The 23,092-nt window shown below is 38.9% G+C and overlaps 1 protein-coding gene across 1 annotated transcript in view; it reads right to left on the bottom strand.

Moving 5' to 3' along the window:
• Positions 1 to 290: 290 nt before the first annotated feature.
• Positions 291 to 23,092, bottom strand: part of LOC149199305 (uncharacterized) — a 94,260-nt gene continuing 71,458 nt past the window's right edge. The window contains exons 4-6 of the mRNA XM_089402375.1: positions 1,746 to 1,903; positions 666 to 1,660; positions 291 to 579 (exon numbers count right to left, since the gene is read on the bottom strand). Of these exons, the coding sequence (XP_089258501.1) occupies positions 301 to 579; positions 666 to 1,660; positions 1,746 to 1,903 (1,432 nt within the window). The 3' untranslated portion in view covers positions 291 to 300. The remainder of the gene's footprint in view (positions 580 to 665; positions 1,661 to 1,745; positions 1,904 to 23,092) is intronic.

Raw genomic sequence — 23,092 nt, 5'->3', positions numbered from 1 at the left:
GTGTGAGTTCTTGCAAACCACGTACTAGATCACCCAGGTCTTCCGGCAATTTTTTCAACGCTACAAAGTGGGTCAATCTAAGTATCCGCAAATTCCCGAGATGCTGAAGATCTCCGGAAGAGATTTCGAAGGCATGAGAATGTGACCTTCCATCAAACTCCATGTACCTAACACTCGACGGAATCTGCAAATTATTTGTGACAAACATAATCAAATTGAACCATTAAAAATAATAAAACTATCTCACACACGAATTCATTTTTTGAAGAAAATTGAGGAAAGAGATATTGGACTAAATATTTAAAAGAGACTTGCCTCGAGAAAATTCAAATCCCTTGGTTCATACTTCAAATATTTCAATCCCTTTGACTGGGACACATCAAAGGGAAGATGGGGAACTGCAGCTTGTAGAAAAACCAACTCTTTAAATGTTTGACTACATTTGCCCTCTAATTTTATCAAGTTCCCCAATGCAAGAACTCTTATCGAACTGCACAACAACTCCAATTTTGATGCTGATATATCTAATAGATCTTTATTATTTTCGCTCAGCCATATACCTTTGATCTCTGGAATTTTCTGCATGATATTATTAAACAGAATTGAGTAGTTATCATAATGATAGAGACATATTATGGAACAAAATTAATTTCATGATTTGATACCTTCTTATTTAGCAGCTCCTCAACTTTCTTTCCACTGGTGAATGTGAATCTCACTCCCTCTGTCTTTTTTAGACCGATTGACAAAATGACATCGTGTACAACAACAACCCCATTTGTGCCTCTGCTGACAAGTGATCTATTTTCCAGCATTTTCAATTCAATCTCTCCCACAATATCTGCCACTGTGTCCCAGTCCCATCCTTTAAAAAAGGAGCAAATGTCCAGAAATGGATCTCTGGATATCTCAGGGAGATAGTCGTATGCAAATAGGTAGGAGTCTATTTTCCCAATTTCAGTGTCCCATTTTTCTTTCTCTTTCATCAATATTCTGTAAGCTTTTTGCTTATCCTCTTCTCCTCGTATGAATCCTCCTACCAGTTCCAAAAGTTTTGGAATTCCGCCATATGACTGTACAATCTGATTCAATTGGGTAGATTTTAGTTGGTTGTCTTTGTCATCCGTTCCAGCATAGATTTCTCTCCCCAAAAGCTGCATAGCTTCTGTGTGATGAAGGCCTTTCGTAGCATAGGGTATTGTTTCCACTTTTAACCCTCTGCGCACATCTCTATCACGTGCAGTGAGAAGCAGCCTCACCTTCTTGGCCTTTTCCATATCCTTGGGCAAAAGCTGCCCAAGCTCCTCTTGCCCCAAAACATTATCTATGTAGATAAACGCGGGCACTTTCTCTAACATCCTGCCCACTTCTCGCTGTCCATCCTGCCAACTTCTAATAACTGGAACCTTCTCTCCTTGTTCCATCAAATCTTCTAAGATCAATCTCTGCAACTTAACTATCTTTGGCGTTGAATCGATATTTTCGAAGAGTTGAACTTTAGAATATTTACATCCTTTAATGTCAGCGAACGAAAAGACGGCATCTGCAAGGGTGGTCTTACCTATTCCGCCGAATCCATGCACTATAATTGCAATGGCTTTTTTGTCACTTGCCAATTCCAAAAGATCGATAATTTCTTTTACCGACTCCTCTATTCCAACTGTTTCAACGGCATTAATCATCAGATGCATGTTTGTGGGAAGAACGAATTTAAAATAAACAAATTATTTCAATCATATATTCACCTGCATGATCCGGATATCCTCTGGAGAGAGGGGCTTTCTCGCGGCCAATGGCATCTAAAATACAAATACCCATCTGGGTATTAATTTGCCTGTACATACCATCTATGTCTCGTCTAAAATTATCCAGATCCTCCTTGTTTACTGGGGCTTTGAAAAACCTGTAATAAGTCAAGGAAAGTCCATTAAAACACTGGATTCTGCCTATTGGACATGGTCATCCATTAATTATGGAACACGTGGACTTTTTTTTTATAGATGACGTGATGTAAATTTTAATGATGAGTAAAGGTTTGAGTTGTAATGTGCAGGTTATTGTATTATAATTTTTTGAGCAGGTTTGTCTCTATCAAATATTTTCGTATAACATTTTATATTTTTAAGTTTTATATTAATAAATTATTATTTTTTTATCATTATAAAATGTAGTGTTCCAAAACGTGGAGTATTAAGAAATGGATTATGTGATTAGTCTGGAAAACCACTCAAGAACCTGATGGATAACGAAAGCTTGAAATCTTTTTTTTTCAAATTTATTTAAATAATAAAAAATAATTTAATTCACAAAATTAAAATTAAAAGTTTATTTTTTTAATATTTTATATTAACAAATAATAATTATTTTTTTTAATATTTTATATTAACAAATAATAAATGAAGTGTGAAGTTGTTTAGTGATAGAGTAAATTGGTTGGGAGATAAAAATCTCGGGATTTTTTGTCCTAAAAAGTTTGATGGTAAGAGTGTTTGAATTTTGTTTTTGAGGGTGGAAATAGATTCAGCACCATCAAAAATCCTAAAACACCCAAAATGTTGAAGCTTGAAATTTGTACTTGGCATTTCCAAAAAAATTACCCTATTTTACCAAAATCTGGCCTAAAAAGCCATTGTTTTCTAGGCCAATTTACTTCATTTTTAGACTACTTTATTTATTTAATACATTGTTTTTTCTTTTCATGTTAATTATAGTTTTTTATTTTTATTATTTTTTAAATTTCTAATCCACAAATATTCACTCAAATCATTATTTTAGTTTTTTACTTTTATGTTATCTTTTGAGTAATATTTTTGTTCCTTATTTTCAATTTAAATATAGTTTTTTACTTTTATGTTATTTTTTGAGTAATATTTTTGTTCCTTATTTTCAATTTAAATATCTTTTATCAATCATTACTTTATTTTTAATAATTGTTCTCAATAAGCTAATGTGGATTTTCATAGTTGTTCATATTGTTAGAGATTTTTGGGACTAAAATTGTGATATAGAATATGAAGAAATATAACCATTGATGAAAAAATAATTTTGAAGAGATAAAATTCAAAGGAGGGTCAATGGTCAAAGTGTTAATTTTCACATTGCTCTATGTCGTTTCAATTACTTTTAGCCCAATTCAATTCTTCAATTAGCAATCTTTTCAATAAGAATTAATCTTTCCAATCATTAACAGTAATTGAACATAGAACAACAAATGCAATGATAAAGGAGACAATCAACACATCAACAAGAGACATCAGGTTTGGTCAAAGACTAGGGGAAAACCCCACAAGGGGGAAAACCCTTTGAAAATTATTCTTCTATTATATTGTCATAAAATGTTCAACAAAGAGTACAATGAGCCCTATACAAAATCATCTAACAAAATAACCAATAACATTCAAAATTATGTTTCGAGCATCAATATATATCAAACACAACTTTTCTAGTTTGCAGTCAAATTTAGCCCTAAAGCCCAACCGCATGGAGGAAGAGGTGTGCATGCGGCTAGGACCTTCCAATTGCACCCTTGGGCCTGTTAGCCTGCAGTTATAGCCGAAAATTTCCTTTGACGAGCCTGCAGTGGTGACCGAAAACCCTAGAACATGTGCGAGCTTCAGACCCTGTATTTTTGGACCTATGTGAACCTCTTTCGTCAACCCAACCTTAGACCTGTGCAAACAAATCAATGAAGAAGAGAAGAAGATGATGCTTGGTGATGTCCAAATGAGCTTGAGGTCACTTTTATTTATAGGCTTCCAAGGGTGACCAATTTCCTGTTAGGGCCGACCTATCCAAATGTGCATATGTGGGATTTTCTTCATAAGAACACTTTCCCTGGTCCAAATTGAGTGCTTCAATAGTAAAAAATGGTCCTCTCGAAAAGAGGAATCTAATCCCATGGTTGGAATTTATCACTAAGTTGCAAAATTAACACTCCCTCTCAGCGAGGGACAAGTCCAAATTGAGTGCTTCAATAGTAAAAAATGGTCCTCTCAAAAAGAGGAATCTAGTCCCATGGTTGGAATTTATCACTAAGTTGCAAAATTAACACTCCCTCTCAGCTAGGGACAAATTCCAACTGCATCATGTCATGTGTATCACGTCGTCATATCATGTCCCATCTCTGCTCAACTCTATCTGCTGAAACATTATCAAATATGAAAAAGAAAAATTTGGGAGCATTAGCTACCACTCTCTATAACGTTAGAGAGCATATCGCAATCTGAGAACAATATCAAGGAGCACATCTCAACTTGAAACTACATCGAGGAACATATCTCAATCCTGAATCGCATGGGGGAGAAAAACACCTTCAACCCCATATCTAGCTATAGGTGATATAGGGGAGCACATCTCAACCCATCCTATTGCCAACTGATATTCCCAACAATGACCCTCAAGGGTCATGTAGTATAACACCTGCATCATAATCAACTTGGGTTGTACACCCCAAAGTACACTCTCAACCCATTGGCTAAATACGGAGTAGTAATCCCAACAAGCCTAGTTTGTGGGTATGATGCTAACTGGGGTATATTATGCAAAGACCAAGATAGGGCAGAAACAACTCTAGCCCTATGTAACAGATAGGGGAGCAACATATACGAACCTTTTGTCCAAAGATCCCTCAACCCTAGGAGCCCTCTATCTCAATTCCTCACACTAGGAGCTCAGGCAGCGGGGAAGAGTCAGCTCGGTGTTCTTGATCAGTGATGCCCCTTATCAGAAGGGGTCATATCCATTAGTCCAAGCTACTCTCTGAAGACCAAGAACTTCCCTTTCAGAAAAGCCTTGGTGAGAATATCTACAATCTACTCATTTGTCGATATATGATGGTGTCTAATGGCTCCTCTATGCACCATGTCTCGAATGTAATGATATTGAATCTCTATGTGCTTGGACTTGTCATGAAATACATGATTATTTGTGAGAAATATCCCACTCTTGTTGTTGCAATATATCATTGTAGTGTCTAGGACCTGCTCATATAGCTCTCCAAAGAGCTTCCTCAACCAAACTGCTTTGTAGCTAGCCATGCTAGCGGCAATGTACTCTGCCTCGACGGGTACTCAATGCTACAAAATTTTGCTTCCTGCTCATCCTAGATACCATGGAAGATCCAAGACTAAAACAACATCCAGATGTACTCTTCATGTCGACAATGTTTCCTTCCTAGTCAACATTGATATATCCATGAAATCGAACATCTTTGGCAAAATATCTCAAACCAAGGGTGATCATCCCATGCAAATATCTCAAAATGTGTTTGACAGTGATCCAATGTGCATGGAGAGGCTCGGTCATGAATTGACACAATTTGTTTACTGCATAGCATATATCTAGATGGATGTTCACTAAGAACATCAAAGCCCTAATCAATTGTCTATACTTGAATGGATTCACCAAATTAGGTCCTGCAGCTTCTCCACATAATTTCTTGAAATTCATTTCCATCGGTGTGGGAAAGGACTTGCATTTTGTCATTCCAAATCTCTCCAACAGCTTCATGACATATTTTCCTTGTGAAAGGAAAATCTCACCATGCCTTTGCCACACCTCAAGGCCTAGAAAGTAGTGCATGAGTCCAAATTCCTTCATCTCGAATTCAAAGGCTAGCTCCCTCTTACACTCTATCATTAGGGGCTCACTACCTATCAAGAATATATCGTCAACATATAAAACCAAAATCAACGACATACTTTGGACTACTTTGAAGTATAGGTTGGGATCAACATTGCTTCTTGTGAATCCCAGCTTCACCAAATAATTGTCTATGTGGGTGTACCATGCTTTGGGGGCTTGTTTCAAACCATACAATGCCTTCTTCAACTTGAAAACATGTGTCTTTCGATCCTCTACTTCAAATCCTTGTGGCTTATCAATGTACAATTCTTCCTGTAACATGCCATGGAGGAATGTTGTCTTCACGTCCATTTGATGAAGGCTCCATCCTTGACTAGCAGCAAGAGAAACTATCAAACGAATGGTTGTATATTGAGCCACAAGTGAAAATATATAATCATAATCTTCTCCCTCTTTCTGGGAGAATCCTCAGGCTACGAACCTTGCTTTATATTTCTCAATGCTGCCATCAACTCCATGTTTAATCTTGAATAACCACTTTGAAGTCACCACGTATTTCCCATCCAATATCAACACAACATCCCATACATCATTCTTCATAATTTATTCATATTCTTTGGCCATAGCATCCTTCCAAACTTTTTCTTTCATGGCTTCTTCAAAGGTGGTAGGTTCGACTTGAATCATAATACTCATGGCTGCAACATATCCCGGGTATCTGCATGGATTCTTCCTTTCTCTAAATGATATTTGAACGAGAACTCATCTTTCATCATCATGTAATCTATCATGGAGCCAAAGTGGCCTTTTCCTGGAAGAAAGATCACATGGAGGATCTAAGGGGTCCATGGGCTCCATGGGATCATCAAAAATATTTGTCTCAGATTCAGGCACGAAAGGACCATCTAGAATATCCATATCATCATTCTTCTTCTCAAGAGGAGGAGTCGAAGGAAGGTCCCTTACTTTCCTAAGGGAAACATCTTCATTGAATGTTACATCCCTACTAATTTCAACCTTCCTTTTGTTGAACGGTAACTAGTTTCGGTATTTGTCAATGTAATTTTGATCTTTGTACTTGTCAAGAAAAAGAATTACTATTTTTATAAATTATATGAATGAGTTTCTTGCTCATTCCATAGGTCTAGGAAAGTCAAAGAGTCAAAAGAAAATTGAAGAGCTCTTCATGAGACTATGTGTAATGTATATGGGACAAACCGAATGTCTAGAAAAACCCTCCAAGACAAGCACAATCCTCAGGATGAAGTTGGCTACCAAATGAACTAAATAAAAGTCATGTCAGACTGCAAATAGAGACACATATGTTCACACTGACAGGTTGGCTTAATATGTGGGTCAAACCACTATAAATAGGCGTGTAAGTTCAGAATTAAAGTCAATAAATTTCAGACATCTCTCTGCAAGTCAGATCTCTGAAATCTCGGACAAGTATAGGGGTCTGCAATCCACATTATAGAAGGACACATTTTCGGATGTCTCTGAAACAGTCTCAGTGTAGGAAGATCTAGGTGTAGGAAGATCTCGGTGCAGGAAGAATACTATCACAGTCTTAGTGGATATCAACAGTCTTTGCATATATGTGATGAGAAGGATCTTAGTATTACTGTCTCAGCATGGTTAAGGATCACGATGATCCCACAGTAGAACACACAGTGTCGGCATATTTGTTATGAAGAGGATGATACACTCTTGACATACTCACAGTCAAAGTCTCATTGTAATGATAAGAACCTCGGTGATCCTATAGTAATGTTCTCTGTCTTGGCATACATTCTAAGTACAACTATACTCTCATAGAAGTAATCATGTAAATATAGTCATGATCTCGATGAAGACAAGGTTAGAGACCTAGTTGACATGGTGATGATCTCAGTGAAGGTGCAGCAATCATCTAGTTGAAGGTGCAGCAATGGTACTACTGTAATGCAATAATGATGACCTTAGTGAAATAGCAGTGATGAAGATGATCTCAGTAGTAACAAAGGAAGAGGATTGGTGTCTTGGTCTTGGAGTGGCATAGAGGGTGAAGTATAATGGTCTTGGTGTTTGTCAATTAGAATCTCTATAAGAAGAATTATGTGCGGGTTTTTCTCTCCAAGAGGGAGAGATTTTGGACTTGGCAGAATGCCTACTTCTTGTGTTCTTGTCTCTTTGTTTTGGTAGTAGTTTGATGAAGTAAACACACACACTCAGAATAAGAAGAAGATTAAGATAAGATAAATAGTAAAATCATTTCACAAATTGTTATCAAGTATAGAAGAATCTATCTAATGCTAACTTCCCTAGATTCTTCAACACCTTTGACCAAGAATATATATTCTAAAATCTTTAGAATTTTCACAATATCCAACAAATGTACCTTTTCTTCCCATGGCTTCCAGCTTGTTTCTTTTGTCCTTTGGCACATGGAAATATATATGGCATCTAAAGATATGGAGATGGCCAACATCAGGCTTGACACTTGTGAACACTTCTTCAGGGGTCTTGTTGTCCAATGCTTTATGAGGCACCCTATTTTGAACCTATACAGAAACATTTGTTGCTTCTCCCCAAAGGAACTTTGGCAAATTTTGATCGTGGAGCATGGCATGAGCAGCTTCTACAATAGACCTGTTCTTTCTTTCAACTACTCCATTTTGTTCAGGAGTATAAGGAACAATTGTATCTTTCTTGATATCTTCCTTCTTGCAATAATTGATGAACTCATTCGAAATGTACTCTCCACCATTGTCAAACCTGAATATCTTGATTTTCTTCCCTGTTGATTTTCGACCAAAGCTTTGAACTCATTGAACATTTTGAAGGCTTCATCCTTGTGCTTCAAATAATATATGCATGTCTTTCTTGAGAAGTCATCGATGAAGGTGATGTAGTAGAGATTTCCACCAATAGAATGTAAAGGCATCAAACCACATATGATCTGAAATTGGAGGAGAACTTCTCCTTCCTAAAAAGTGATCATTCTTCTTGACGTTTTGCAAGGAAAAAATGAGTCTTATGAAAAAACAGATTTTCAAACGTATCTTCAAGGACTATAAGTTAGTTTTTCATGTAAACTTAAAACATAAGCAACATCTCATCTAACTCATATAGGCATTCATGAAGAGAAACAACAAAGAATTTGGTGATGGAGTTCACCCCTCTTGGGCTACATCTTTGGGCTTGCCAACATAACTAGGCCACTCCATATATTCAGTGAAAAAAGTACATAAAGTTTGCTAATAAAACAAGTGGTTATTTTCCCCTTCAAGGAAATTTTCTACTGCAAAGAACTCTTACTATAAACAGCATGACAACCTACAGTCAGTCATGAAACCATCAACAATAAAAAGTGTCTCCTACAAAGACCTTGTACTCCATCTGAAAATGAGCATACATGAGCATACAAGCACTTCAATTCCACATTGAAATAAAGAATAAAGATTTCCTCAACAAGACATAGTGAGAAAATAATAAATGAGTTGAACCCTGCAAGTAGCAGTTGCTGCAGTAAACATCTGAAGGTAAGAAAACCCGTACAAGGCCTTTCCCATGGTCAAACACCTTCAAGAACTGCTCCAAAACATTGATTGATCCATACATCCATGGACTTTAACCTGCAAAAATTCTCTTAGATGTGCTCCAATCAGCAAATAGAGGTCACCATTGGATCCATAATGTCCCAAAACCCCTATCTGGACTCTTCTTGAGCTCCAAAAGGCCAAAAAATCACCAAGTTATGGCTCCAACAAGCTCTGAAAACTCCTTCTCTGTTATCCATCCTACAAAATGGATAAACAATATAATAGTGCTACGATTTCTCCATGTTTTCCATTGTGGAGATGACCATTTCGCCCATCGAAGGTGCAATTTTTTAGATAATTAAATTGCCAATAACACTTAAGTGAAAAAACTATGGCCACATGGGCCATGCGACTGGGGGATGGGGTTAACCGCCCGCCCCCGCTAGTCTAACCCCTTAAAATTTGGGGTTGTGGTCTTATTAGTGCTCACAGGGCCAAGGACTGAGCCAACAACCCGCCCTTACTGCTGAGCCCCCTCTTCCATGGCGTTGCGATCAAGTTGGTGGCCATATGGCCTAGGGCTAGCCCCCATTCAAACTCCCCACTGGTGAGCACTCTGCCAAGGTTCTATGGCACCCATACAACCAGAGACTAGGGATATCCCAAACCCCTTCTCTGCTGAGCTCACTCCAATATACCGACGAGGTCATATGCAAGTCACCGTGACAAGGGCTAGAGTTAATCTTAAGCCCTTTTCCATTGAGCTCTACTTCGGTGCACCTGTGGTCATGTGGTTGGTTGGTGACTAGGGACTGGGGCTAGTTCCTGATCCCCAACCCTTTTGTGCCATGGTCATATGGATAGCAGACGACTAGGGGTCAAGGTTGACCGCCTAGCCCCTCCTCCCATATATGCGCTTCATAAATCTTAAATAGGTTTGAGGCCCTTATGGGGGTAAGAATCACCCTTGTGGTGCAGTGGCAAGGTGCTAGGCTACTAGATGTAAGGTCGCATCCTCAAATCCTACCCATCCTGTCTGGCCCATACCAAAATTTTGGCCAACCGTGGGGTGCCATGTGGCAGCCTCTAGTTGGGCCACATGGCACACCCTAATTAGTCCACCACACACAAATCGACCTAATAAAATTTTACCAATACGAGGCTGCCACTTGGCATGATCTCATTGGTTCATACATGCCAAGTCAACTGATGATGTCAACAGTACGATAGCCTAGTCAGCTTCCCAGTCAGCAAACTTGCTAATTTTTTAGCTATTGGGACAAATGATTAGGACACGATAACATGAGCATACGATATCTGATTGAGGTGAAATGATTGTTGTTGGATTCATAACAACAAACATTTAGACTTGATGTCAATTTCGAAAAAATTTGGGCACTTTAATTTTTGAGCTAAAATTTGATCACTGGATCATACCTCCCCACTAGAAACTTTTGGACTCCAATATTTTACTTCTCCTAGTAAATAAAAGGAGGTTGAAAATCAAAACTTACCCAAAACTCAATCCATAATGCTTTGTTTTCAATTGGTGCCCTTCAAGCTCCAATGAAGGTACTTTACCTATCTTTTTCGTGAATACCTACCATCTTGTCAAGAATCAAGGCAAAATTCTTATTGTTGATGTAGGAACAAAAGCACAAATGAGTGGAATATGAATATTCTCTTTAAACCCATATTTCATGGCTCAAACAACTTCATTCTGAAGTTCCTTTGTTGAAGACAAACTTGACTTTCCATCTTGGAAATCATAAGCAATACAATGCCTATCATGCATTGATTCAAATTTTCTTTAATGTGCCCAAACTGAGCTTGTACAAAAAAGTACACTGCTGCAAAAATTCAATGACATAATTGGCTTTTCTTGCAAAAGCATAGTCATCTTATATAATCTTAAACAAATATTCTATTCACAACAAGTTTCACCTTGAACACTTGCATTGGTGAGTACATGACAAACTTGTAGACAAACTCGGACAACAAACATTGTACATTCCAAAAGCCTTGAAACATTTGGACTTATAAACAAGACAACTACATAACATGTCAATGAAAAATACATACTTGTTGTTCATAGTGATTATTCTTGTTCACTTTATCAAGTACCCAAAACAGGTAATGACAACAACAAGCTTTTACAATTTACAAAGCAACAAACTATACAAACAATCTACCCAATCTTTTCCTCTTCTAGGCTTATGGGTTCTCTTTTTGCATCTACTTTTCTTTGAAGGTTTCCTTAGGAATGCTGCAAGTCCTCTTTGCCACTTCTTTCTTCCCTTGCATTGGTTTGCATAATCTCTTTATCCTTCTTGGAACGAAGCTCTAGATGTAGTTTCCAACATCAATCATTCCCATGCCCATGCATCTTACAATGGGTATAAAAGTATTTTATCTTGCTTGTAGACAAGGAAGTCCTCAAATGTGAAGGAGATTCATCAGGCTTGATGCCAAGAATATAATCCATTCTTTTGACCATTACCATGTGTTTCTCACAAACAACCACAAAATGGTCAAATGCATCACACAAAGTGCAAGGATACATGTTCCACAAATAGTCAAAATTACCAACATTTGGAAAACACCAATGAAATTTATACCTTTCCATTGGGCTACAACTTTGACGATCTGGACCGGACGATGCAGGAAAGGTCATTTAAAGCATTCATCTCTCTTAGGAGACAAATGAACATTGTCACCATGATCTTGGTGTGACATATCATCCTCTGATGATTGATTTTCCTCAAACCATTTATAGCATTCTCCAAACTCTCTTTGACCATATCCCAATCCTTGATATTTTGGTATCTCTTGTACCATGATTGGATTGGTGATCCTTTGGCCATTGATGTCAAGGCCTCCTCCTTCATAACCCATTTTAGATAGAAGCTTCATACCAATGCCTCTAGTATGTTGTTCAAATGTTGCAAAAGAGTTTCTATGAGAATAAATAGAAGGATTTGAACTTAAGATGCATATTACCTCCTTGAAATTTCCATCTACCTTTTCTGCTTCATATGATGATGATGACTTTGTAGATGACTCTAGCCACCCACTCTTACCAAATGACATATGATGAGAATCTATGATATGCTTACAAAATGCACATGCATCATTTTCCTCATATAGTTCATAACCTCTATTTGAACCATGCTCACACATTGGCTTCGCATTGAAAGTTTCCTTTACTGTCACGGGAGTGGAAATTTCAGCAACTTGTTCCTCAAGCACTTGTTGCAACTGAAGGCATAGATGCCTCTTCTCCTCTTAATCAATTTCAAGCATTCTTCTCAATTCAATGTTCTCCATTCGAAGAGCCAAATTCATCTCCTCTATCTCTTTGAGACCCTTCTTTCCCATTAAACAAGCTCTGAAAAATATTTTCGTGTTATCCGTCCTACAAAATGGATAAACAGTCTAACAATGCTATAATTTTTCCCTTTTTTCCACCATGGAGGTGACAATTTCTCCCGCCAAAGGTGCAATTTGTTAGATAATTAAATTGCCAAATAACCCTTAAGTACGAAAACTATGGCCACATGGGCCATGCAGCCGAGGGTCGGGGATAACCACCCACCCCCGCTGGTCTAGCCCCTTAAAATTCAGGGTCGTGGTCTTATTAGCGCCCACGGGGCTGACGGCAAGGCCAACGGCCAACCCTTACCGCCGAGCCACCTCTGCCATGGCGTTGCCCTCATGTTTGTGGCCTTATGACCTGGGGCTAGTCCCCATTCAAACTCCCCACCGGTGAGTGCTCCACCAAGGTTCTATGGTGCCCATATGATTGGAGCCTAGGGCTATCCCAAGCCCCTTCTCCACTGAGCTCCACTCTGGTATACCGACGAGGTCATATGCAAGTCCCTGTGACCGGGGCTAGGGCTAATCTTAAGCCCATTTTCATTGAGCTCTACTCTAGTGCGCCTGTGGTTGTGGTTGGTTGGTGACTAGGGATCGGGGATGGTCCCCAAGCCCCAACCATTTTGAACCATGGTCATATGGAGAGCAGGCAACCGGGGTTCGGGGCTGACCATCAAGCCCCTCCTTCCATATATGTGCTTCATAAACCATAAATAAGTCTGAGACCCTTATGGGGGTAAGAATCACCCTTGTGGCGCACTGTCAAGGTACTAGGCTACTGGATGTAAGATCACAGGTTTGAATCCTGCCTAGCCTATCTGACCCATTCCAAAATTTTGGCCCACTGTGGGGTGCCATGTGGCGATCTCTGGTTGGGCCATGTGGCACACCCTAATTGGTCCACCACACAAAATGACGCAATAAAAATGAACCAATTCGACCAATACAAGGTTGTCACTTAGCATGCTCTCATTGGTCCATACCTTACAATTCAACTGATGATGTCAGCAGTATGGTAGCCCAGTCAGCCACCCAATCAGAAAACCTGTTAATTTTTTAACTATTGGGCCGAACGATCAGAACACGATAACTTGAGCATACGATATCGCATTGAGATGAAATGATTATTGTTGGATTCAGAACAATGAACACTTTAAATTGATGTTGATTTAGAAACATTCTAGGCACATTAATTTTGAGTTAAAATTTTATCACTGGATCAACATATGTTAGAATGAATGAGATGGTGCATGTCATTTTTCTTGTTCTCACTAGAGGGGAATGGTCCCCTTGTCTTCTTTCCACTGGCACAAACTATAAATAATCCATCATGTTGGCTTGAAAATTAGGAATACCATAAACCAATTTATTCAATTTCAAAAGAACGTCATAATGTAAATGTGTCAATATTTGGTGCCATAACTTACGTAGATAATTAGTATCATGGACCAATGCTATAAGAGGTCTTCCAGTGACTCTGTAGAGTCCTTCAAATATTTATCCCAATGTAAATGCATCTCTCATGGGTGATCCAACAAGCCAAGTAAGAACATTTCCCCTGATGAAGGAAATCCTCATCCCTTTGTCTTCCAAAGCAGATATTTATACCAAATTCTTCTTCAATCCTAGCACATACATTAAATCATGGAGCACAACAGATTCCCAGACTCCAAAAGGAATTTGACGGACCCAAAGCCTTTCATGGAATGAGTGGAGTTTTCTCCAAGAATAATTTTCAAATTTGACTCCCTCTCTACCAAATCAGAGAGAACTTCCTTATACCCAGAGAAATGATGAGTGGCCCCACTATCAACCAACCAACTATCCCATGAATCCAAAGGTGAGGAACTATTAAGGGAAGAAATAAGAATATATTTAGATTGATTGCCTACATTACTTTCATACCTAGAGAATCTTGACTTCTTTTGAGGATGACGATATTCTTCATGATAACATAGAGTATCTCTTCTTCTTCTTTAATCTCATCCATTGTGATCATTCCTTTGGTCATCTCTTCTTCTTCGATCATCAAACCCGTTGTTGTTGCTTCTAGTGTTGTATCGTGGACCCTTGTTCTTTTTGAGGCAATCTCGAGCATAATGACCTTTCTTGTGACAATTATTGTATTCAATGTGAGATGTCGCTCTATCATTCCTTCTCTTTGCATTTCAAGGAGGAGGTTTTCTTGAATTTGATTGACCTCATTTTCCTTTCCTCTTCTTGTTTTGAGTGACGAATGTAGCGGGCTCTCCCTCTTCATGTTTTTGAATCCTTCCTCTTGATATCATCCTTGATTCTTCTTGACTGAGCTTTCCAACAATCTCATCAAATGATGAGAAGACATTTTTTTTGCTTATGGTAGTAATGAATGTTTCCTGAATGGGAGGGAGACCTCTAAGAGTTATAATCACCAATTTCCTATCAGGCACAGTTTCCCCGAATCTTTGCAATTGATCTCTAAGATGAGATATCCTCATAATGTAGGATTGCACAAACTCTCCTTTTTTCATATTCATGTCTTTGAGTTGATCTTTCAAGGAGATGATTTCATTCAAATTATTAACTTCATACATGCCATCTATTTTATCATACATTTCCTTAGACTTTCTCAAATTTTCAACATATGTAAGAAGACTATCTTGTGAACCATTAGCTATAATTTGATTTTCTTTTGACTCACCTTTCTTGTGATTTTTCTTGGCAGTAGCAGAAGCATTTTCCAAAGGCTCGGGTACTTTTCCTTGAATGTATTCCAAAACATCATTGTTATCAGATATGATATCCAACCTAATCTTCCATGCAACAAAGTTAGATGAGTCACCCAACTTCTTATGTTCCTTGAATAAAGAGGAAGACATCTTGACTGTTGAGAAATCTAGGGCATTCAATGTTAACAATTTCTCTTGATAAATGCTTATGATATGTTTTTACTTCTTAACTTATGATCTTTCTTTATTATCTTCTTAGTGTGTTCTTTTCATCAAGACAATTACCAATAAATAAAGACAAGTGACGCAGTATATAGGCTTCTCTATACAGGGCCAAAACCTCTCACCACTTGAGAGGAAAACCTGATAAAATTCTTCTTCTAGATATTCAATTGATAAGTACCAAGACCATGACACAAACCCTTGACTATTGTATTCTCCCAAGAACCTTGTCACCCACCTTGATTTTCTGCCTCTTCCTTCCTTTTCCTTTCCTCCTAGAGAAACTCAGTCTCTATATCTTATATTGCACCTTCACAACTTCCCTAAAGAATGTTGGTCTCTAGGTCTTCTAGAGAGAACCCCGGACTCTAATTTGATCACTTAGTAGAGTCTCTATCTTTCTGCCCCAGAAGAATTTCACTACCTTAACTTCGTACTGCCCAGAATAATCTGCTGCCCAGACTTCACACTTCCCAGAAGAATCTGTTGCCCAGACTTCGCACTGCCCAGAAGAATCTGTTGCCCAGACTTTGCACTTCCCAGAAGAATCTGCTACCCAGACTTCGCACTTCGCAGAAGAATATTTTCTATACCCAAAATATGATGTCCCAGAAGAATCTTTGCACTTCTATTTTCTGCTCCTTCACTCTCCTTTTTGCCCTCTTTCTTTTGCCTTCTCTTCGCACTTTTCTAGTGAATGCTTGTCTGAATTGTTTGTCTCCAAATGAGGCCGAGTAGGGTTATTTATACCCTTCTTTGTTGTCCTTTAGGTTGACTTGACAACTTGAGTTTAGGCTGACTTCATCTTGCAGTTTCTTCATGGTTTGTAGGCTGACTTGAAGGGGTTTGGTGACAAGTTCTTGGAGGATACTTTACATAGATAATATTGACCTATTACAAAGTGTAACATGATTTCATTTACATGAAAATGACTCTTTTATGTCTAGATGAATAAACCCTAAAGACTCTCAATGGGAGTTTTGACTCAAAACCAAAATCCCTTGCTCATGAAACCCTTGAAGCAAGTCAACATAATAATTACATTTTTCTTATTTACATTTCTTTACATATAATTACATGTCATTATGAAGACGAAACCTAATTACACTTTTCAAAATTGACTTGATTAGATAGGCTCCTTAAACTTTTCAAAGATGATTGCTTCAATGCTTGTCTCCTTTTGGGCTTGTCCTTCACCTTAGCTCTGAAACCATGTTAATTTTCACACTACTCTATGTTGTTTCAATTACTTTTAGCCCAATTCAATTCTTCAATTAGCAATCTTTTCAATAACAATTAATACTTCCAAACATCAACAGTAATTGAAGATAGAACAATAAAAGCAATGATAAAGGAGACAACAAACACATCAACAAGAGACACCAGGTTTAGTCAAAGACCAGGGAAAATCCCCACAAGGGGAAAACCCTTTGAAAAATCTTCTTCTATTAGATTTGTTAAAGAATCTAGGGCAATAAGGTATAGTAGGATTCTTTGTTACTTGATAAAAATTTGTGGAGTCTTGTTACTTTTTAGTGTTAGCTTAATCTTCTTCTTCTTATTATTAATGCATGTGTGTGTACTTCATCAAACTGCTACCAAAACATAAGAACAAGAGCACAAGATGTTGGCTCTCTGCCAGGGCCAAAAACTCTCTTCTCTTGAGAAGAAAACCCTTCGATAAGTTTTCTCTTATTGAAGCTTCTTTCTTGATCAATGCCAAACCCTATACCCTTAACTAGAAGAACCTCTAAGCACAAGTCAGCTCCTTCCTTTCCTATGCACTATGTTTCCCCGGCACTTTGTCTACCTCCTTCTAGCACTTCATTCCCCGGCACTTCATCCTTCTTCTAGAACTTCGTTCTTCCTTCCACTGTAAGTAGATATTCTAGAAGAGATACTTTTACTTAGTGATATCCTTCACCTAAGGATACTCATTCCTTCTCTTGATCATCCGAGTTCCTTCTTGGTGTATGGTGGAAGGCTTAGTGTGACAGCAATGCAGCCCTAATTCTCGCACGTGTGGGAGGTACCCTAGAGAATTAGGGTCCTTTTTCCTTTTCTAGAGATATAGGCTTCTTCGCTTGACTTGGGAGGCCTGATAGGCCTAATTTCAAACACAACCAACACTAATTCATGAAATGTTTGATCCTGTTGTTATACCCGTAGACTTATCGACCTCTTATTCGCATGTGTGACTATTTCTAGCCTTAGAAACAATCCTCTTCACTTCGTCCTTCTTCCTCCTTCCTTCACTTGTCTTGGAGACCCTTTAGGCTTATGTTCTTATACCAAATAATGAAGTTTTTGTGACTGTAATAGAGGGTTTCTATGACAGCAAAGAGACCCTCTCCTTCTTCACACATGTGACTGTCTTTTAGCCCTAGAACAAACTTCCAAGGCTTTGGTATTTCTTCCTCCTTTTTCGCTATACTTGTAGACCCTTTATTCATCCCTTCTTCACCCTTTTTCTCGGCTACCTTCGTTGATTTCAAAGAGATGGATGGCATTATTGTGGAGTGGATAGCCTCTATCTATAGAGGATTGTCCCTCCCTTTGGGATGACTAGAAGACAGTTTGTAGGCCGACTTGTTGTCTTACTTAGGATGGCTTCTTTGGTGGTGTAACATGCTTGAATGAGCTTCTTTGGTGGTGCCTTTGCATAGGAGGAGACTTGAATTTGCTTGGAGGTATTCTCTTGACTTTAGTACATATTCATACATGGTGTAACATGCCCTTAAGGCCTTCAAAATTTCCTTTTGACTATTTGACTCACCTATAGCACTTAACATGTGCTAGACCTACTTTAATGAGCAAGAAACCCATTGACATATATTATAAAAATAATATTTCTTTTCTTGAATAAGTACAAATATCAAAAGTACATTTATGAAGATCGAACCTAGTTACATTTCCTTCAATAAGATTGTCATAAAATGTTCACCAAAGAGTACAATGAGCCCAATACAAAATCATCTAGAAAAATAACCCATTAACATTCAGAAATATGTTCCCGAAATCAATATATATCAGAGACAACTTTTCTAGTCTACGATCAACTACAGTCAACTATGGTTAGATGTCAAATTTAGCCCTAGATCCCAACCGCATGGAGGAAGAGGTGTGCATGCGGCTGGGACCTTCAAGCCACACCCTTGAACTTGCTAGCCTGTGCTTATAGCTAAAAATTTCCTTTGAGAAGCTTGCGGTTGTGACCCAAAACTCTACAACACGTGCGAGCTTCGGACCCTATATTTTCAGACCTATGCAAACCTCTTTCCTCGACCCAGCTTAAATATGTGTAAACCAATCAATGAAGAAGAGAAGAAGATGATGCTTGGTGATGTCCAAATGAGCTTGATGTCACTTGTATTTATAAGCTTCCAAGGGTGACAAATTTCTTGTTAGGGCCGACCTGTCCAAATGTGCATATATCACATTTTCTTGATAAGTACTGTTATAGACATTTTTGGGCACTGCAACCCCAAGCATAAATGTCCATAAACCAAGGGCTCCTAAGTCCCTAAAGGTGTTTTTCCAACCCCTAAAAGAACAAGGTCAACTGATTACAGCTTCTCCTAGAAGTTCTCAATGAAAAACTACTCAGAACTGGTCAAAACTGGACCATTTCACCTGCTCCATAGGCAAAGTGCATTGCATCTCACCTAAATACACACAGTAGGTGCGTTGCATTTCGAAAATCCCTTCTATGGGGTGCGATGGGCGAGAAAGGACAAATGGCAATGTTAATCCGCGAGGTGGAGAAGCATGGAATCTTCAAGAAACTTCTCCTGTGACACTTGCCTCTCTGAATTCGACCAGGGATGAGTAAGAGATCATCAATTTCCAAGTGGAAGCAAGAACTATCAGAGGGAAGACACTAATCAAATCTCAAAAGTTGACTCACCTCCCTTGCAGACATCTATATATGGATCCCTCATCCCAGAGATCCAGGGGGCTGGAATTTTGTAGCTTGTAAGGAAGTGCTGCCGGTTTATTGGTGCAATATCATAGTGTTTGGTGATCTAAGCTTTTAATGAGGTGAAGAAGGGCTTCTTGCTGAGAGGATGATGCTGGGTCAGAACAATTGGTTGTAACTCTCTTGGCTCTTTCTTGATTATCAATAAAGCTATTCAAGTTTTCCTCCATACTCTTGTGTGATTTATGTTTTATGCATTTGTATGGTCAATTTACATCTGATCCTAGATTGTTTATGATAATAGATCTATGTTCTTGTATAGTGTTATGCTTCTTTGATTCTACAGGTACTCTGTGAAGCTGGGTGTACAAGAAAGCAAGTAGAAAAGGACTATTCGGAAGAGATAGGAATCGAGCAAGGAGCCAAGCGCAAGATAGAGGTTGGTCTCCTTTATTCTTCTCTCATCTAACTCTCATAAAGGAAAACGAAAGTAGTTTTACTTTGTTTGTTTCTAAGGTAGCTACCAGCCTTAGTGGGATTAGCAATTCTGCATAGACACTTTTTCTTATAACAAAATGGCGACTCCACTGGGGAACGAGTAGATTGATTGTTTATCTACATTTGTTTACTTTATAAACTTATAGACGGAGCCTGAAGTCAAGCCAGCTAGCCTTCGAACTGCACTTGCTTTGCAATTGCAAAGTAGATCAACGCTGCTTCAGTCAATCTCTGGGTTTTTTTTATGAATTAAACAATTGATTTACAAGCTTTCTAATTGCCCTCGTGGTGGCTCTAGTAACCTCCTTAGATCTACCCGTGTGATTGGTTTACTAATTACCACTTGCTCGGCCAAAATCCCTGAACTGAACTGCAAACTGTGACCCGGAACCCAATCAAAGTCTCGTCCCTGGTTCAGCGCACTGTCTGTTCTGTGAACTTCAAATGCAGCGCACTTCACGAGTGTAGCAGGTGCGTTGCATTTCAGTTTCACTGTGTTACAGGTGCGCTGATCAGACTAGGCCTTGTTCCTAAAATTTGGTTTCTGTGTTCATTCTTTTCAGTTCTATTCATGAATTTTGCTGCCTGTAGTCAGTACACCTCTGTTTGAAACCCATTTCCTTACTGATATTCCGCCTCCATTGTGCAAAGAACTATAAATGTTTTTATGTATTTTTTGAGTCATTTTCAGTTCTCCTTTACAAAGAAGTAGTGTAATTGTATTGTCGTTTCTTGATTTGAAAGTGTCGCAAGTGTCGTTTTCACTCATAGAAGAGATCTGATTGTTCTTGATAGTCGATTACATTGTTACTCCTGTATTGGATCTGAATTAGTAGTTTTCCTAGAGTCAAAAGCAAGTTTTCATTTCCAAATCGCAAAGTGTTGTCATTGTCTTCATTTTGATTTTGAAAAGAAGCTTGTTAGTAATTATCGCTTTGAAAATAATTCAGATTTGTGCATTAGCATTCTTTTTATCATTCACATATTAAGAAGGCTGAAAACAAATACATGCATGTGCATTTGCATTTAGACTGTTTGATTGGTTTGATTTAGGACAATGCATATAGTGTGTGCTCTTTGCTCTTTGTTGAAAGAATACTGTCTCTCTTTCCTTAGTAGCTAGGATTTTCATGGCATAAAGAAGATAAAACGATTGTTTGTCATCTTAGATTGCATTTTAGGAATTGTACATATACATCACGCGGTGAACCTGAAAGGAAAATTTCTTAAGCAAGATCAACTATAAAATAAATTTAATGAATCTAACAACGCTTTGGAACCTAACGCACAACATCTAGAATTCTAGGCTAGAGACGTATTCCGGCGTTGTAAAGCCTGGCAACTATTGTTTTCACTGTTGGTTGGGTGATTCCTCCACTTTGAGACGATAAGTGCCAGTACGGACTTGTGCTCCCACATACCGTTGAGTATATTTTGGGAGACCACAATAGGCTTAATCCTTTATCCATAGGAAGTCGTGTCTGTCGCCCTATCGATCGCAATGCACTGAACACAGCATTCGAGAAGATTGACTGTCGTACTGTAAAAAGTATTCTCCAGTTTTGCGATTGGTTTGGTAATCCCTCTGTCTAGATTTCCAGAGCAGTCCCTTTCATTCCTTTTCAGACTCCTTAACGGAAAAGGTCCATCTGAGCACTTGTCACTTCAGGCTCATTAAAAATCGAAGGCGACTAGAGTCATCTTTTGTTTTTTCTCGACTCTTTAAAATTGAAAAAACAAGTTGTGTCAAAGCATCTAAAATTTATTTTAAACGGAATATTCATCACCTTTCCTACGTTGGTCTTAGGTTGAAGAAAATGGAGTCCACCAACCAAGGAGTTCCCCTTGGAGGAAATCCTAGTCCCTTCTCCTCTTGGGGAGATGTTGGTGCACCCTATATGGCCACATTGTCGCTTCCAGGATTGACAATCGGCTTGCCCGTATGGCTTTTCTCAACCTCCGTCGTTTAGAACACCGCAATTCCTGAACAATCGAGTCAGCAACTAGACGATGCCAAAGTTACCCCCCAACCTTCTACTTCATCCAACTCTTCCTCTCCTCCTTCCTCTTCGCTTAATGGAGCTGTTAAAGCCCAAAATCAAGTACCTGAGAAGAAGAAGGAAAAGAAGAAGAAAGAGAAGAAGAAGAAGAAGGAGCCAAAGGCGAAAAGGGGTAACCAAGTATCGTCTAGCGAAAATCCACACACTTCACTGACCAGGCCTAAATCGCCATGTGTCATTTGCAAAGGAGACCACTTTCATCGAGATTGCCCCTGCATCCCTCGAATCTTAAGGGACTGGTCTCCTCGTTTGCACAATCCGGTGTCGTCAACCTCTGATGATCATGTTGAAAATACACCATCAACTAGTGAAAGTGAAGCCCCAGGACAAAAAGGAAAATATAAATTTCCTTGTAAACTGTGCGAAGGAGATCATGCGGTCCACCATTTTCCCTTCTTAGACGAGGCTAAATGAGTTTTGGACGATCGTCCGATTTCACCGTTACGACTTCCTCCTGGATATAAAAAAACTCTTGCCGATTCTGTCACTAGTTGAAAATCTGGCTGGCACGCCCTTGTGGTCGGCCGAAGTATCTATCATTGAAGAAAAACCATCTGAATCCACACCAGACGAGAGTCAAAAGGTTGAGGCGGTAGTGAAACTGGTCTTGCCTTCAGAGGTTCCGTCTTCAGATGATACAATCACCGAAGAGAAGAAGGATGACACCATCCAAATTCTTTTCGTAAGCATAGACTCTGATGAACTTGGGGGCAATTTACCCATTCCTTTACCGCAGGAAGGAATTTCATCAGAGTCGTACCTGGCCATCTATTCGGTCCCACCTCCAAGCAACCTAGTTGTCTCCTTCGACTGGAATCAACTAGGCAGACCCCTTTTACCGGCTAGTGTACCATTTCGAATCATTACTCAAATATATAGAATGGTCATGGCCGGTACCATCATAGATGAAGGGGATTCTGTGAGTATCCTTTCCTCGACTGCTTTGAAAGCGCTTGGTTCGCCATCGCTTTTGCCTGAGATGAGAAATCTAACAGGCTTTGACAAAGGAACCAGTCGACCGTTAGGGATCCTTCCCAAGGTGCCCATAACATTGAGAGGGAAAACCGTTCACATGAACGTAATGGTAGTCCAAGGACCCCTGGATTATAATCTACTCCTTGGACGCGACTATATTTATTGCATGGGAGCCATTGTCTCATCACTCTTTAGAGTAATGTGTTTTCCACACGAAGGAAGAGTGGT

This window comes from Pinus tabuliformis, chromosome 2_1, assembly GCF_031772625.1.
Source record: "Pinus tabuliformis cultivar Carrire ecotype Pingquan chromosome 2_1, CPIR1, whole genome shotgun sequence".
In the NCBI taxonomy this organism is placed as follows: Eukaryota; Viridiplantae; Streptophyta; class Pinopsida; order Pinales; family Pinaceae; genus Pinus; species Pinus tabuliformis.
The sequence above is the reverse complement of the archived record's forward strand: the minus strand, read 5'-3'. Positions and strand labels throughout refer to the sequence as shown.